We start from the raw sequence: 17,938 nt of genomic DNA on the forward strand, positions 1-17,938 counted from the left end.
TATTGACTGCTTTCACTTTGTGACAGGTCTGAAATGCACACACACGAGAAAATCCAAGTAGACTTTATGCACTTGACATGTTTGACTGAATTGCAAAGGTCTAAGAATTTGTTCAGGAAATTAGTTCAACGTGACATGCGTCTGAAAGAGCCGCTCTTTTGTTACATGTATTATGGGGCTGGATTATTAACTGAAAAACAGTATCAACAACAAAAATGCAGTAGGGGATTTGTGTGAGATTGCCCTTTTGTCCTGCAAGCTGTGGCAGAAGCAGAAGTGTGAATAAACTGGATAGGAAGGAGTGTTGAGTGCAGTCTGGTAATCAAATGTTCTGTTATATCTGACACTTATCTTGTGAGTAGGGCTGAAAGTCAAGTGCCTGCAATCAGCAGAGAAGCGTAGATGCATTTTCATTATAAATTAAGTAGTCTAATTTTATTTGCTTGGGTTTAGTTGTGTGGTTTGGGGTTTTTTTGTTGTTTTCTCTTTTTTTTTTTTTTTTAAATTATATTAGGCCCTTACCTGGTAAACATGTATTTTGTAAAGGGCACGTGTTGTGAGAGTGTGGGTGGGGCTCTCATAGGACCTGACAGTCCAGGCAAACCCTTGTCAACCTCTTCACTCTGTGATTTGGACTTGGCACATTCTTCTTAGGATTTTAGCCATGCGTTTTCAAGCTGTCTCCCGTGCTGGCACTTATACTTGGGAGCAGCGTTCCATAGACCCGGCTGCCTCACTGCTCGTTGTTAGGCCTTCCTTCCAGTGCTGTGGTCTTCTCATACCTTTAACAAAAAGGCATTTTAAAAAAGAAAAAAGAAACAAAGTTATTTTGCTGGGGAGGGTGTGTGTGGGCTTCTAGTCTTAGTAGTTTTTTCCCTATCTCATAGGTTTTCCTCTCCTGTCCATATCAATCGCTTGGGACTTCCCCCATCCACCATATATTTAGGTTTATTTTTTTACCTGCTCAGTACACATTGTGAGAGCTTGTTCTGTGAGTAGTGTTTGTAGACGATAGTGATGAAAAAATTTAGTAATATCCAAATTCCTCTGGGTAAAGGTTCTTCACCTGACTGTAACGCCACGCTAAAGGACAACTGACGACCTCTGCTTACTTTATTCTTGTGGATTTTTTTAGTACAGGCTAAGATCCTCCCTTGAGCTTCATATGGGGTTGTAATTATTTGGAAGATCTTGTTGAAGCTGTATTGGAAAAGTAATAATTTATTTTCAATTGATGCATCTTTCATTCCTTTTCTATTGTGGCAGAAACTTTTTCAGATGTTAAAGTATTACTGAATGCATTAGATCAAGTTCTGTGCATTTTCTCATCCATGAAATTAGTCACATTAGGCAAGGTGCAGTAGATACCTTGTGAGTAACCTGATACTATCTCCAGATGATGTTTACGGGTAATGAGAAATGCATGGGAGTACTTGACAGTGACTTTAAATTTGTTTCAATAAAGCCTATAATGTTAATAAAATATTGAGAAGGACAGGAATAAACTAGGAAAATTGCTCACTTTTTAAAATGTTCTAAAATACCCAAATCCTGTATATATGAATATATGAATCTTATTCTTGAATTCTTTATATTCAGATTAAATGTTTTAGACCATGCCAGTTTATATTTAAAATGTCATGTAGCATGGCATAGATGCTGTAAATCTCAAGGAGGTTTTTTTTTTTAGTCTAAGAGGGAGGAGAGGATTGGAAGAAGAAGCAATGACTTCACCAGTAGCTTTACTATGCAGGCATTCTACATCTGCTTGTCATTCAAAGAAAGCCCAAAAGATGAATGGATAGTTCATTCATTATACGGTGCCAGCAGGGAGTCACCGTATTCAAATAATCTGACTGCTAGTGTCAGTTTGGCAAAAATCCAAGTTTTGAGTGATGGTCCTTAGATTTTTGTGTGTGTATGCATTACTGCAGCATCGCTAACCCTTAGGGACGAAGAATACAAAGGAAATAATCCTGTAAAGTACTGAAACTTCGGTGGGTGCTGAAGGAGTTTTGGTGCTTTGTGGCAACAGGTCCACTAATTGCTTTACAAAAGAAAGAATGAATATGTGTTGGTGATTTAACAACAATGATTCCAGTAAATCCTGGCATCTCTTGAGAAAATACCAAGAGGTATACCATGGCAAGATATGCTTGCACTATATTAAGATTGTTGGATCTAGTCATCTGATGGAAGAATGCGAAATCTGTAGGAGAGACTTCTCTGATAGTTATGGTCATTCATTCATTTAAATTCTGGCTCCCGAAAGTTATAATTACTCTGCTCTGGGAATCTGTGTTTTACTTGTTGCTGCTGAAACTTTTTGGTACTTTAATGTGTATGGGACTAAAGTTGCAAATGCTCTGTTATCAGAGTACTAACTCATTACTGTGTTTTGATGAACAGCATTTAGAACAAAAAAAGTTTGCCTTCAAAACGGTTTTGCTCAGTCATTTTTCAGGAGGGTGAGCACTTAGTCATTCAGATAGTACTATATAATGAAGAGAAATTTGTAGAGGCTGCTAGCATGGGTGTAGAATACTGAATACGCAGGAAGTAGCTAGAAACAGAGAGGACGAAAGCTCCTTCGTGACCTCTCTCTGTGATTCTGTACAGCCATGTAAAACAGACTTGTAAAGAACAACAGGGACATGCTGCAGAGTGACCCTCTCGAGGGCTGTAGCCATGCATGTGGGGAGCTGAACAGCAAACCAAAGTTCTGTGTGCTTGGCTTTTTCTTTTTGTTCTAGATCGGCAGGCCGATTTTTAGTGGTAATGTTGCCTGCAGTGATAAGAATGTTTTGCTGCTTACCGCTGCTTCTGACATTCAAATCAATGAGCAGGTCCAAACAACATTTCTTTTGGGTTTTGGTTTTTGGGGTTTTTTTTTTGGGGGGGGGTGGGTGTGTGTGTGTGTGTGTGTTTTGATTTTTGTGGGTTTTTTTGTTGTTTTTTTTTTTTCTACAGTAGTTATTCCACTGAAGCGTTTTTCTTCACAAAAGTATTCTGACGTGAGCTTCTAATCTAGAATGAGAAATATGTGCTCCTCTATCATAGGCTGGCTAAAGTTGTGTCATTGTTCAACCTTGAAAATGAAGCAGCTCTCCCCAGCTGGCAAAATGAAGATTTCACACTTGTTTCTAACTCTTAATCACCCTCAGGCATTGCACCTTAAAATAAAAAGCCTATTGTGCGTGTACAAAAGTAAAGATTTTATTTATAGGAATCCAACAGTTGCTAGTTTTTTTCAGTCTCCAGGACTGGCTTTGCAGGTAGGAAGGTAAAGGTGGCACTAGCAAAACATGTGTTTATATCTGAAATATTTCTTATTTATTTTTCTCTGGTAGTTATTAGGAATGCCTACAAAATATTGTGCAACAAAAATATTGATTTTTTTATGCAGTAGAAATGAAAAAAGATTGTTACTTGATTATAGTGATCTGTACATAATGCTCTCCTAATCTTTGACCAATGCAGCTATCTAAACTCCCTTTTAAGTTTACAGGTCTAAGATAGTGCATAAACTGTTATTTTTAATAATTCAAACATAGCATTACTTCGATATAGCAGCAAAATACCTTTTCCATTTGTGGGACTTGAGGGGAGGGAGAGGTTGGTTTGTGCTAGAGGATGCTCCGTGGTATTTCTGGTGTTCTGCCCCTACTCATGATAGTTTGGTGTCACGGCTGCAATCAGTGGGCTAAATTCATCAACCAGAAGTTCTAGATTGAAGTTTGTGGGCACGTTGGTGCTGTCTTTTTTGGATGTGGCCTTTGGAGAGTGTTCTACCATTTTAAAGTCACCTGTAGAAATTAAAATTTGGGGACAACTGAGTGATGTAAGTAAAAGAAGAAAGGTCATGTCATAAAGCAGTTGAACTGGGAATCTGAGTATTTGGTATGCAGCCTCTAGATTAATGACAACGGCAGAGGAGTTTTGGTGTTAGCAGAGACAGAGAATTACACTTTGTTTTAGTTGCATCAGTTGGGAGTGTGAGTGAAAAGAGAACATCTAGGACCCATGTACAGACACCGGGAATCTTGCAGAGAAAGATCCTTCATCTGGTCATTTAAACTTGCCTTTTCAGTTCAAAATGGGCTGTGTTAAATGCTTAGTTATCTCCCAATTAAATGGGAAGGCTGAATTAATCTGTATAATAAGATTCAAGGCAGCTAAATGTAAAGCACTATAGCAACGCAAAGATTACATTACTAAAATTGCCTTTTGAGGGAGAGAGTGGCATGACTGACACATACCTCCCTCCTTGCAGAAGGATGGAGAAGGGAATACTGAGGAGTAGCTCATGGTGACAGTTTCGTGGGTGTAACTGAGCTGTGTGCAGCTCGCAAGGTAACAGTGGTGCTCAGTCAGGCGCTGTGCTTGGTTAAGGGCAGAGGGATGGCCAGGAGGAAGCCTGAGGGGAAATAATAAGGATTATGCCATCCATACAGTCTAGTTAATTTGTTGTTTTTGTAATGTAACTGTCCTGCCTTCAGTTTTAACAACAACAAAAAAAGCATATACTGTTTTCCCAGCCTAATGAATGCCTGTAAAGCATGTAAGTAGCTTTGCATTAAGAAATCAAAGTGAAAACTTCCCAGTATTACCAGAATAATGTAACATATTCAGTATTTTCTACAGGAAAATAAGAGGGGAGGGAAGCCTCAAAATCTATGTCTTATTTCTACTCATCTGAAGTAAATCTCTTTATTTGAACTAACATATTTGAGGTGTAAGATTTGCTGTGTGTGCTTTCACATTTAATAATTCTTTAGTGTATAAAAAGTTAAAAAACTTCAGTGATATTTTCTTAACTCATTTAACTGTGTACTAAGGCAGCATCAGAAAATGGTACTAGAGTCAGGAGGTGCTTTTAACCTTTAGATTGTGATGTATAGCTCTGGTAGTTATCCTTACAGCTTTCACTGGATTTTTATTCTTCCCCCTCTTCTTCCCCTGAAAGAATTTTTATTTTGGTCTTACTGTCTGCCAGTCAGAAATATTTTCTTAGAATAGAAATTTCTGCTGACGTGTCAACTTCAGACTCTGTTATAAAAGGTATAATTTGATGTCACAATTCCAGGTTCACAACAAGGTCTTGCTTAAGACAGATAGTGACGCTTGCTTAAGACAAGACTCAAGACAGATGATAAATAGATTAAGTAGTTGTATTGCACAGCTCTAATGATGATGTTATCTACAAAATCTAACTCCTCAGGGTTATAGCTATATGTCAAAAAAAGCCCATTTGATATCTTTACTGCTGATCCAAAGTGGCCCCAGAGGTGCTGAGTCACATAGAGGATTGTGAATATAGCTTTGAACATAACCGTGCACAATTTCTTCTTGTGTAACAGTGCATTTTAGACTACTCGTTTTTCACATATTTTTCTTGCCTTGAAATATTTAAAAATTGCTAGTTATGTAAGAAGGATAAATACAAAGTTCTATTTGTATTTATAATTGATTTTCTTTCTTTTCTAAACAGGAATGAACATCTGCACAGATGCTCTCAGTGCAAAGTTGCTAAATACTGTGGTAAATCTTGTCAGGTAAGATGAAAAATAACAACTGTAAAGGGTTGAAGAAAATAGGCATTTGAATATTTTTATTTACGGTTCTCCATGCATTTTGGGCACTGTCATACCTCCACAATGCAATTTCTTATTTGTAGTTATGGACAGAGCGTGTAAACGTGCTGCCTTCTTTTATTTGAGTATTTTTATAGTTACAAATACAAGATCATAATCAGTGCAAGAGACAAAACTAAGCTGAAAAGTGTGGTGTTTGGCTGTGCTTGGGCAGAGGGGGAGGAAAAATTCTTCAGTTCTGCTGGCTGTAGACTGAAGACATTAAGTAAATTTCGCACTGAAAGAATTCATATTTCAAGAGTAATTTTTATCATGGCAAAAAACATATTCCATTATTTTTAAGAGGAAATAAGAGTCAGGAATGTGCAGAGATGGCCTTGGGCAAAACTGCATCTCTGAGGAAGTTTTCAAGAAGATGGAGCCAGGCTCTTCGCATGGCAGGAGGACAAGGGACAACAGACTTAAGCTGAAAGAAGAGAGGTTCATGTGGGGTATAATAAAAAGCTGTTTCATCAAAAGGTCGAAGAGGCTGGCCAGGGTGTTTTTTGTCATCTACGTGCTTTGAGGGTTTCAAGCCCACTGGATGAAGTTCTGAGCTAGCTCTGACCCCAGAGCTAACCCTGCTTTGCAACTAGAGATCTCCATAGATCCCTTCCAACCTGAATTATCCTGTGATTCTGTCCTATGAAACACTTCTTAAAGGTGTTCAAACCTAAAACCTTAGCTTTTACATTTGACTTCTCTTGTCACTTAAGCATGTGCACATAAGTTGGCAGGACTTGGTACTGAGTGGATGTGCAAGGGTACATGACTGTGTAAAGTCTAACACAGCAGAGAACAAGGCACCTGAGATTCGAACCCTGAGGTTCGCCTTACAGAACCCTTAAATTTTTAAATGATTCCTCTTAGATTTGCATTGCGATTTCTGGTTTGGGGTGGTGGTTTGGTTTTTTTGGTCTAGATAGAGACAAACAGAAAACTAACTAATGGTCAAAACAGACCAGTAGTGATACTCTATTAAATGTATATGAATTTAACATTTTAAGTTAAGTCCTTGACATTCAAATGATCTTTTCACATATTGTGTTTTTATAAACAATTCTGCCTTAGTATAATCTGCAGAGTTCTCAACATGCCAGAAACCCCTCCATTTGGGGATTAAAACATATGGAGAGGGAAATGAGGAAGATATGTCATTTTGATTCATTGTATGGCAAATGTGTGCAACATACATTAGGTGCTTACTGTAGCATCAATAATAATGCCACAGGTAGATTTATTATGGGAGATCATACGGAAAAAGATGACTGTGAAGAATATAAAAGACCAGAGTATTTGAAAGGTAAGTTTAAAACAAGTATCTGCCGGGGGAGTCATTGGTAAAGCTTCTATTGGCAAGTCTCTAATGTGAAATGAGACTGTGTTGGCACAAGCAAATCTGCAAGGTGTAATGCAATACCCTGTTCCATCTTAGGTGTAGTAGCAATGAAGGTAGGAAATCAGGCTTTCTCCTTGGAGAAGACAACTATGTGAATGTGCTTCAAGGATTCACACTGGATAGCCTGAAGCCATCTTGGCCATCTTTGCTTTGTGCTTCCTGGCTTAGGGTTCGTAGGCTTGAAGCCATCCACGGTTTTAGGTGTTGATTTCGGTGAGACAGGCTGCTGCTACTAAAAGTAATCTGCACTTAAAATGCTGTGTATTTACTGTTACTTAATATCTTGAACTGTTACTATCAATAAATACTGAATTAATATTGTATAATAACCTGTGATATTAGGTAGCAATTGAGAATAACTGAAAAAATGTTATTTTCTAGTGTGAACAGTCAATTTATTGGGATTGGTGACTCAGAGCAGGTGATCCAGATAAAACTGAGACCAGCCAGATGTTTGTTTTTGAGGACTGTCCTCTAATTCATATTTCTCTTGATAAGCTAGCTCAACTACTGTGCAGCTCTGGTTTTACAGCAGCTGTTAGAAAAGCTTTCCTTGGCCAAGCCAAAACCTTTGTGCTCTACTTAGCCTCTGTAGCTTTAGTGCAATTCATTAATATGTGCACTTCTAATTGAACTAATTGCTGAACAAAATAAACAGCAGGGTATTGAATGAAATTGCAGTTTGCACATTTAAAAAAGTGAATATTGGCAGAACCACACTATTTTAGTTTTTTAATTACAGATAGCTTCAAAATGCAAATTGTGTGGTTGGATTTACAATTTACACTTAGTTGCAGAATGATTTTATTATTTTTTGATGTGTATTAAATGACTTCTACAACTGAAAACACTTAGTTTAGGCTTAAAAACTGTCAGTTTTCTGGTTAATGCATTAAATGAAATCAGAATTAATGTAAAAATCTGACTTTTAAAAAAAGAGATTAATCTGAGTATCTAAACTAGGTTTAGGAAAAGCTGGACTTCTTGAAGGAAACTTCAAAGTAAATGCAGCAGGGGATTTCTATGTTAGGATGTACCAAAATAAGCCACTTTAAAAGCTGAAGATATCTCGAAAAATCTTCATTTGATTTAAAATGTCAGGTGGTTAAGAAGAACTGTCTTCAGGCTAACCTATAGGAGAAGAAATAGTATTTTGAAAGATATTTCTATTTTTGGAAGTTCCTATCCTTTAAGGAGATATGTGGGCGGAGCCAGGAGTCCTGAACAAAACTATGTGGGAATAAGAATTTTCAGTGTGTAGAAATCTCCATAATGTCAAAAGTGAAAATTTCAAGTGAGTTGTTCCAAACTTCAAAATTTCCTTTTTTTTTCTTTTTTTTTTTTTTTTCCAGTTGAAGCAGTTTGCTTTCCCTTTTACAACTTCAATTTACTTCAAAAAATATTACAAATGCAGGACTGGAAGTTATCACAAGAGATCCTTTTGGCTGACCTTTTCCAACTAAATTCTGATTTCAGGATCCAGTATATGTAGAACTCTTGCTTTTAAATTTATTTTTTTTTTTCAGTTGGACGTCATTGACTTTTGCCCCTCTTCGACACTTCTCTGTTGTAGCCCCTTTGCCTAATTTCCTGGAGCTGCCTTCTAGCAGTGTTATGTTGGCTGGGTGTCCCTCCAAGCATAGAGTTACCATGTCTGCTGCTCCTCATAATTATTGCTGTGATCTTCCCTATCGATGTTTATTAACTTGGTGCATCCCATAGATTGGAGACCAGTGATATGGATGATAATGCCTGACAAATGGGAGAGTCATTTCAGGCAGAATTCAGAATGTCCTATTATCAAACACTATTGGAAGGGCTTAATTTAAAAAACAAACAAACAAAAAAACCCTCGAAAAACCAAAACAACAACAAAAAAATCCCCTTCTGCAAACATTTGAACGATCCTTTGGAAATTACAGATTATGTCTTTAACAAATCAAAAATTTGCAGTGGAAAAATATCCCACTTTTATTTGATTTTTTTTTTTTTTAATGAGCTCTAGTCTTTAACTGCTTTTCATTAGCACATTAATCTGCAGGATGCATTCATTTTTTTGATTTACATAGGAGACAAGGGAAACCTTCATTTCATAAATATTGGTTTGAGATCTTTCATAGGTTTAGGGACCATTGGGAGTCAGGGATAGCGTATGTTTGTTCAAGAATGGATGCACGTTGGCCAAACAGCTCAGCTAAAAATATGCAAGACCTTGCAGGCAGATGTGAGGGGTCTTTGCCCATGCCCTGAGCCAGCAAGAGGTGATCCTGGGCCTGGGTTGTCCAGTGAAACCCAGTGATGCATTGGCGTTTGTGTGGTGCTGGTTCGGGGGGACAGACTCTCAATCTGCCACCAGTAAACAGCTATACGCTGCACCGTCTCCTAAATCATGTGGGTGCTGACCTTGTTCACTTGGGTATTGCCTGAGGAATTGCACTTGGGATACATTGAGCTTGAATGAGAGACAGTGATTTTGGAGGAGATAAAAGGAAGGATATTCTTTCTAAGCGTAGTGAAGCCCCGAGGAGGAGGGCTGGGTACTGTCCTGCACTGTTTACTCCTCTTTCTTTGCCTCCTTCCGATAGTGTTAATTTCTAATGGGGGGGTTGTGGGGGGAGGCATCTGTCGCAAAATTGGAAGAACTTCCCTGGCAGGGAGGTAGAAGGGTTGTACCAAGTGGCCGTACCTCTGTACTGTAGTATCCGTACTCATGCTGAATATGGTATATAAAAGCCTTGACTGAAAGCCAGGATATGCGGTTAAGAAAACCTCACATGGAGAGCTGTGGGACTAATACAAGCCCACCAACAAGTATTGTTAGAGACTGCCTTTAAAAGTAGGTCTCTCCAGGGCCACAAATCTTCATGGTTTCATATTCTGATGTAATTTGTATCCTTGTTGTATTGGTAGTGAGAAGAAATATTGTTGAATTTCATTATACTTAATGCATTTGGAGCTTTTCCCCCTTTCCCTGGCCAGTTGGGAGGAAGTGAATGGCAGTCCCCGTTCCAGCGCTCCTTCTGCAGAGGAGTCAGGCTAATTCCTTTTTGGCATCGTTTTTGGCTGAAGTGCTGTTCTGCAGAAGGCCTGTGTTTGAACTGTTCTTCTCACGTGGGAATGCATCTCAAAGAAACGTGGCATACGATGCTATGTGGTACTGCATATTTCATCTCATTAGGGCTTTATTGGTTGGGTAAGCTATTAATCATTTTGATGTCACCTCTAGCATGTTTAAAATTCTGTGCAACATTTATGTAGGGAAAGAAATTGACAGATGAAGTCTTACTCAAAAGAACAATTTTAGTTTAAGTGGGATAAAAATGCCAATATAATTATATTACACAGAATGATGTCTGGACATTTACAAGCACGACCTTGTTTCTTCTAGACAAGAATAATTCTATTCAGCAGTAGATACTTAACTTTTCTTTGTCAGACAGCATGTGACACTAACTGTATGTGGATTAATGTCTTCTTGGTGTCATTCTTTCCCCTTGTAGAGTTATGGGTAAAAGAAATGAAATCACAAATCTCCCATGTTTCTGAAAGAAATAAAAAATCCAATTTATTTATTATGTATAAGCCAAAGGCGGGGGGAAAAAAAGCCCTGAATGAAACAGAATAAATGCTACTGGTGCTGAAACCTAGTTAACTGAAACAATTCCCCCACTTAAAGGCAGCTTAAGAAAAAAAATGTGTGATAGCCTTTGTAATCTTTATAACTAGCATGTCAGCGTCTACAGGTGTGATGTGCACTTTCACATATCACTGCCATTCTCTCTTTTTTTATTGCTGAACATGTAATTTCTTTATATTAGATATTTTATCACTTTCTGTGTGGCAGTTACCTAACAGAAGTTGTTTTTCTGAGTTCGTTTCCTTCCCCCCCACCCCTTACTGCATATCTGTGAGAAAATGTCACCTTCGGAAGCGCTTGGTTATTCTGAATTCTTGTCATTGTAGCAATTTTTTGTTGTGCTCTGTTTTTTTAAGTTTGCCTTTTAAAAGTATTTGAAACAGCTGGGTGGCTTCAAACATATACTGTGAAAATATAAATAAAATGTGTAGATATGTTCTATCTTAATGAGATGGGCTTAGAGTTTTTGTAAATTATAAACAGGATTTTCAGCTTGTAAAGACAGGCAAAAAAAAAAAAGGTGATCTGAAATTGACTGTCTCTTCCAACATGTTTCTTTAGCTGAAGACTCGTTCTTGTTGCCCTTCCACACTGGTTTGAGGGGGACAAGGAAGGGGGGGGGGGGGGAAGACATTTCAGTATATAGCAAGTTTCCCTCATGTTGTCATCCTGTCTATTCTCTGCTATGGAAGTGTTAGTCTTTGCCTGCTACTCTAAAGTGACCCATGAAACAAAAATTGCAGGCCCAGGTAGTAAATGCAACTAGAATATTTCTGGTTCCATCTTCTATTTTGGTAAATTTTGATTACAGTGACCATTCCTAGTCTGAACTGTGACAGTATCATCACCAGTCCTCCCAGCCATGGGCATTAATGCCTCATCAGTTCAGGGATCTTAGGGGACAGTTTTTGCAATGTGGAAAACTTGTCTGTTGCTTTAGAGAAACTGGGTTTTGGTGAAGTGGATAGACTCTGTAGGCCTCTGTGGTCTTGACTGCCAAGTGAATGCTTGCCTAGAATGTTGTGTATCTTGTCGGAATTAAGATGTTAGAGGAAAATTTAGCATCCCTTCTAGTCCTCTCCAATCTTGTGAAGAACACAGCTCCATCTCTTCTTGCCGCAATGAAATGAGAATCAGAGCCCATGTATTTATCTAATAAAAATTTCACCTGGTTGGAATGGTGATACGAATTGGAACTAAGCTGATGATGTTAGTTATAGCATGTTGCATAAAGGTAAATAAAATTATTTGTATAGCAGTAACATGGGACAAAAAATGAAGGTATTTCTTCTAGGTTTCTATGCAGTTTTCATTCTATCTTTTAATTTTCCTTTTGTGCATTAAAGGTGTCAGAATGTTCAAAAAAGTATGGTATGAACTGTGTTGTCAGACAGTAGCATGAGGCAGACTTAAGTAAGCTTTGTATTGGCAATGAACTTGATCACAGAAGTGGGTTTTTTTGTGTTTCTCTTAAGTTTTCTTAAAGACAAAGTTAAATTCTGGGGTAGTATAATGGTGACACTGTTGTGTCCTGAACCTGCGCTGCTGTAGCTCCAGTGTCTATAGTATCAGTTACGCAATTAATTACATTAGAGGAGGGAATGGCGTGATGGGGTTGGTTTGAGTGGATAACCCCCCCACAACACTCATGTTGTAGCTGCAGTCTTAGACTATGCTGGTAAAGCGTGTGTGCTGCTGTTTCTTTGGCAGTCGACATCCGAGGTTGCCTGTGTTGGATGCTGCCAGAGTCAGTAGACATCAGTATCCAGGAAGGTCCCCTTCCTGCTCCTTTGGATCTGACTTTCAGCTCTGCAGCTGTTCCTGCCAGCCTGGCTCAATGGCTGCGATGCTGTTGTGGTTCTGGTTCCCCAGGTCCAGCCCATGGTGGGGCTGAGCGTATTTGTTTGCGTGCATATATAAATAACTATATATGTGTATATACATATAATAATGTGTATAATAAAAAAGTAAGAAATATGTTATGTAAAATAACATGCAGGTTTCTTCTTTCTCTTCCTTTTTAAAAAATCCTAATAGAAAGAAGCTTGGCTGGACCACAAGCAAGAATGCCGGTGTCTTAAGAGCGTTGAGCCCAATATTCCTCCAGACTCTGTCAGACTTGCTGGCAGGATTGTTTTTAAACTAGTAAGTGACATTCTTCTAGATTTATTCAGTGTAGCAGATTCAGATAAATACTTTTTCACTCTACATTTTTAATGTAATTAAGAGCTAGAAAGCTGAAGTGACTGGGATTGCTGAACAAAATTGGACTGCATATTGCATTATGAGATTACTGATTAATTTGCAGAAATGCTGAAAGGATCAAGAGATACTAAAATGGACATAATTAAGCTCAAGGGACCTGTTTATCGACTTTCTCTTCCTATGACTATGTGGTAGCTTTTGAAACATACTTCTGCCTAGAAGGAAAGCACAGAGGGACACTGCTTTTTTCTTCAGTACTACTGAAGTTATCGGTGCTTTTCCATTAACTTCACTGGGAACCCCATTCAGCCTTATTTGGATGAGTAACACTGCTAGCTAGCCCTTCCTTTAGAGGGCACAGTGCCATGCTTTCAATATTGGGTTCTCTTAATCTCCATTACTTTTTTTTTTTTTCTAAACTCTCTTGGAAGTCCCGGGTGTTTGACATTCCCATGGTTTGATTACTTACGTGGACTAAATCTTGTGTTGGGTTAAGCAGTTTATGATTGTGTGGGATTGTAAATTAAAAAGAATTTGCCCAATTTTTTTTCTGACTCTGCCATGATCCTCTCTGTCTTGGATAAAAATGCGTGCATTGTTGTGGTCTGAGGTGATAAAATATGATTTAATACCTTAATTTATACATTGTTGGGAAGAGTGTGTGCATGAATGTTTTTAAAGGGCAAATATGTACCTAGCTGTACTGTGCGTTAATTATAGTCACATGAAATCTGAGACTGCTAACTCATAAATTGCTTTCAATTATAGTGTGCAGGGCCAAAGTAAATTACTAAGTGTAAGCTACCAAAGTAAATAAATAAATAAAAATATTAGTAGAAAGTGTTAGAACAGCAAGAAAAAATTATTATTTTCATGATAGCTTACAGCAAGTGTGGGATGACCAGATTTATGTTGATGCTGTTAGCCTTACCTAATTATTTTACAGGCATATCACATTGAATAATCAATCTTCTAGAGTGTTTTCAAGATAAAGTGTGCTATGTAAGTGTTAATTATGTCTTTTTTTTTCTACAGCTTAGACAATCAACATGCCTTTCTGAGAGACTCTACTCTTTTTCTGATCTTCAGTCAAGTAAGTAATTGCCAACCACATTGCAGGAAATGCTTCCAAGTTCTGCTTTACAGAACGGCCATCTGATTTTCTTGCAGGTTGCCTTCTGATGGTCTGCTCTGTAGAATAACAGAATCAAAGATAAAACCTGCTAAAACCTCTGTGGGGAAGAACATTTTTTTTTTTTTTTTTTTTCAGAGATCAAGGGGAAAACGTGTGTCTTGTTCGAGCAAAACTTCCACCTGATGTTTTGGCTTTAATATTTTTTCTCATTTTACAGCATACATATTGCCTGTTCAGTTTTTAATTTACCCAATGCCTGCCTTATTACGTGCAGTGCCAATATTTTTATATACATATACAAAAATACATATTTTTTTTACATTGAGTTTTTACTTTTTAAATATTTATGTGCTATTGCATAAAGCTTCAAAATAACTTCCAGAAAAATGAAAAAAATCTAAAATTTACAAGGGATATGTGTATGGTTGTCTTCTAGATGACTTCTCAATGGAGAAAAAAAGATAAAATTGCGCAGATATTATTTTTATGGTTTCGTAAGTTTCAACTGCTTGGGTAGGAAAGGATGCTCATTATAATCGCTCAGCAGAGCTAACGCTGAAGTAAAAACATTTTTTCCAGATTTTGTGGTAGGTTAAAGACTTACAAGGGAAGAAATACATCCTACTTGCCATCTTGCTAAAGGCGTTTTCTAGAGAGTAGTGTGAGTATTTTGGTTATCTCAACGTTTTGTTTTTTTTTAGCGTTATTCAGAGCTTTGTCTATAAACCAGCTTGATTTATTGATATACTTGGGTAGAAATAAAAAACAAATAAACATAAAAAAATGCAGTAACTAGTACTATGTTTTACTTCTGTACATCCTGACATTCTGCCACCTTCTTCCAAGCTGCAAGGGCAGTAGACCTTAAGGCAACAAATTAAAAGGGATAGAGGGGAATGCATTTCAGCAATTTAAACCATCATGATTTTCAGCCATGGATGTTTGCAAATGATGTAACAAAGGTTTGTAGGGAATTAGATGAGTACCTGAATTTAGAGCAGCATTCCCAGATGCTTCAAATGAAGTTAAATTAATGAAGACTACGGACTTCTAGGCTTCATGGCACTACTGGCATCCAAGGAAAAAATTTCTTTATTCTCTATTGTACAATGGTGGGTTGCACAGTGGCATAGGAGGAACTGGAGGGAAGGGAAGAGTTTCCCTTTAAAAATTAAATATTGATTGCTTGTACGGCAATTTTATCTAGAGTAGGCTGAGATTTTTTCTGTAACAGAAAATTCCATACAAACTGAGGTTTCTCAGTACCCCTCAGGAGATGATCTCATCTTCCCTTGACTTAACTGGAGACAAGGGAATAGTGTGATAAGTTGTCTGGATAAGCTTAGTATTGAAGAGCCCTGAGCTGCAATGCATAAGTGGTACCAAAAAATCTATAAAATGGCCGGAAGCTTCTACTAAAATTCTCATTCTGAAGGAAATGCTGGTACGGCCCGTGACATAGGTGGGATGATGGTCCTCTCACTGGTAACAGAAACAGCTGGTCCATAGCAAGTTAGTTTAGAAGGAGACAAACACAACATCTAGTGTTTCATCTGTATTTACTTTAAGAGCTTTAAGAACAATTCCTGTGTAATCTTAACTCCAAAGCACAGGACTCTTAGACATTAACTGAAGCTGATACTTTACAGAATACATTACAAATGGCTTACGACGCTTGCATAATCTTATGTAAAGGCTTTGGCTAACTCTTTCCTTTTGCTGTTTTCACTCTAGCCTCCTTGCTAGACTGAGTAGACGGTCTCTATGGTTTTCAGTTAGAATAGTACAAAAGAGTGTTTTGGGAGGATGTGACAATTTGTAGTAGCTGTTATGCTTTTTGCTGCCTCACAAAGCTACTGTTATTTCATAACACTTTTCCCATTTACTGCACAATTTATAGATGGTGTTAATGAGGATTTACTTTGCTTTGATAGAATCAATAGGAAAGTCAGAAAAGTACTTGCATTAGAGGCCTAAGTATATAGAGGAAAAGATTTCATTGGAGGGAATCACATGAACTAGAAATACAGGTTATGATCTTGTGAAGCAAAAGACTTCTCAGGAAGCATCTGTATAATAGATGATAGTGTTTAAATGCTAAGCAGAAATATGACAGAAATCTAACTGATGCTGCTCTTTTTTTCCTTGTTTTCTCTTTTTTTTTTTTTAATCTTCCTGGAAGTGCAAAATATTTGAAAATTGTTATTGTCACTATGCTATTTCAGTCTCCTTTTACGCTATTACTTTTCAATGTTACTTTATATGCTTGGGTGATTTTCAGAGTGGGTGACATAAATTGGATAAAAGCATATAAAGTTTTATACACTTATAAACTAACTATCTGATTAAAACATGTAATACATGTATTAAAAATTAATAATTAAAAAACACAACAAAACCCCCTGTGGAGACATCTAGCCCTTTATAAAGTTCTATTTTCAGCTCCATAGTTCCTTCAAAGTCATTTTGTATGCTGAAACTCAGATTAAGTAGGAGGAGTGTCTGTGTGCATTGTTACTTCTGCTAGTTCTCAGTGATTATAAGACAATTCCTTACTTACATGGTTCTACAGGTTCGCTGTTACAATCATTCAGAAATCAACTTTGCTTTCACTTGCCAAGATTCAGTATGCAGGAAAGAGTTTGTGTGCTGTACTACGGGCAGACTTTTTGCTACTTTACTTGTGTCAGTATCAGAGCTGCATAATTAAGTCCACGTGCCTTATTTAGAAAAGTTACCACAGGCCTTTTATAGCACTTTCTCTCCCACACTGGTGTTCTTACACAATTGAAAAAAGCGTCTTAAAAACACAAAATGAAAACATTCACAAATTTCATTTTGCTTTGCTTTTGGCCTTGGTTTCTTGATGTGCTGTGAAAACCGGGTCTTGATCATTTGCCTTTAAAGATTCTGTGGGACTTTATGCTGCGATCATTAGCTTTGATGTCCTGGAGAGATTCCAGTGTGGATAATTGCATTCTGCTCCCATCTCTGATTCTCCCTGAAGTTCCAGTTGGATTCGGTATTTTTGATCACATCTGTCCTAAACTGTAGCGTCCATTTATACTGTGTTGCTCGCACAATTCCTTTTCTCCATTCTAGAGGTGTTTTATTTGCTAATAGTGAAGCAAATCATGCCTTTCTCTCTTTGTCACAATACATTTTGCAATGTGCATCAGGTAGTTTAAGGTGAATGACATGACGTCTTGAAATATTACATTTTAAGGAAAAAGCATCTTTAGTTTCAATGGAATATTATGTAAGAAATGCAAGTGAATGTTTATTATTTAAAAAAAATGTTATTAAACTGGAGTTTTCCAGTCATCTAAAAGCTTGCCGCTTTTCTTAAAGACACAGTCCTCATAGATATGATACTTTTCTATATCAGAGATTTTCATACATTGTGAAGAGCACGCATGTCTGGATTTCTAACATATACATTCATTCAGGCTTGCAAGATCACCCTCAAATGTCCACACTGTTAAGATGCACGTGCATAGCACTATGGGTAGCTGTAAAAAGGCAAATACTTTCATTAAGTAGGCTTTGTGCCAGGTACGGAGGGGTATATCTTAGCATTCTTAGTACTAAGCGGTTTGAACTTTGAGGAGCGGAATCTGATTGCTCTGGGAGAGCGTGTCTGTCCTTCTCTAACCCTGGTAGGGGCAGACCACCCTTAAGATTCCGCTGGAGTCATTTCTTAGCATGTTGCAGAGTCACCCCAGACATGGCTTGTAGATGGCATTTCAGCAGCAACAATTGACCATTGGAATGGGAGCAGATCTTGGAAAATGTTACTTTGTGCTGAAATGGAAACAATATATGGTAGATAATATAGATGCTTCTTGAACTCTGTACGTAGTGTGAAGAGGGGTACGTTTGCCATATTATGGTGTACTGGCAGGATTGCATCATTCAGCTAACCAGGG

General features: G+C 37.7%; 1 protein-coding gene across 4 annotated transcripts in view; it reads left to right on the forward strand.

Annotated features, from left to right (window-relative positions):
* The window catches only part of SMYD3 (SET and MYND domain containing 3), a 416,877-nt gene that overhangs the window by 43,080 nt on the left and 355,859 nt on the right, over positions 1-17,938 (forward strand). For all 4 annotated transcript variants that reach the window (XM_054194390.1, XM_054194392.1, XM_054194391.1 and 1 more), the window contains exons 2-4: positions 5,492-5,555; positions 12,707-12,814; positions 13,910-13,967. In XM_054194390.1, coding sequence (XP_054050365.1) covers positions 5,492-5,555; positions 12,707-12,814; positions 13,910-13,967 — 230 coding nt within the window. The remainder of the gene's footprint in view (positions 1-5,491; positions 5,556-12,706; positions 12,815-13,909; positions 13,968-17,938) is intronic.

This window comes from Rissa tridactyla, chromosome 3 (genome assembly GCF_028500815.1).
Source record: "Rissa tridactyla isolate bRisTri1 chromosome 3, bRisTri1.patW.cur.20221130, whole genome shotgun sequence".
NCBI lineage: Eukaryota > Metazoa > Chordata > Aves > Charadriiformes > Laridae > Rissa > Rissa tridactyla.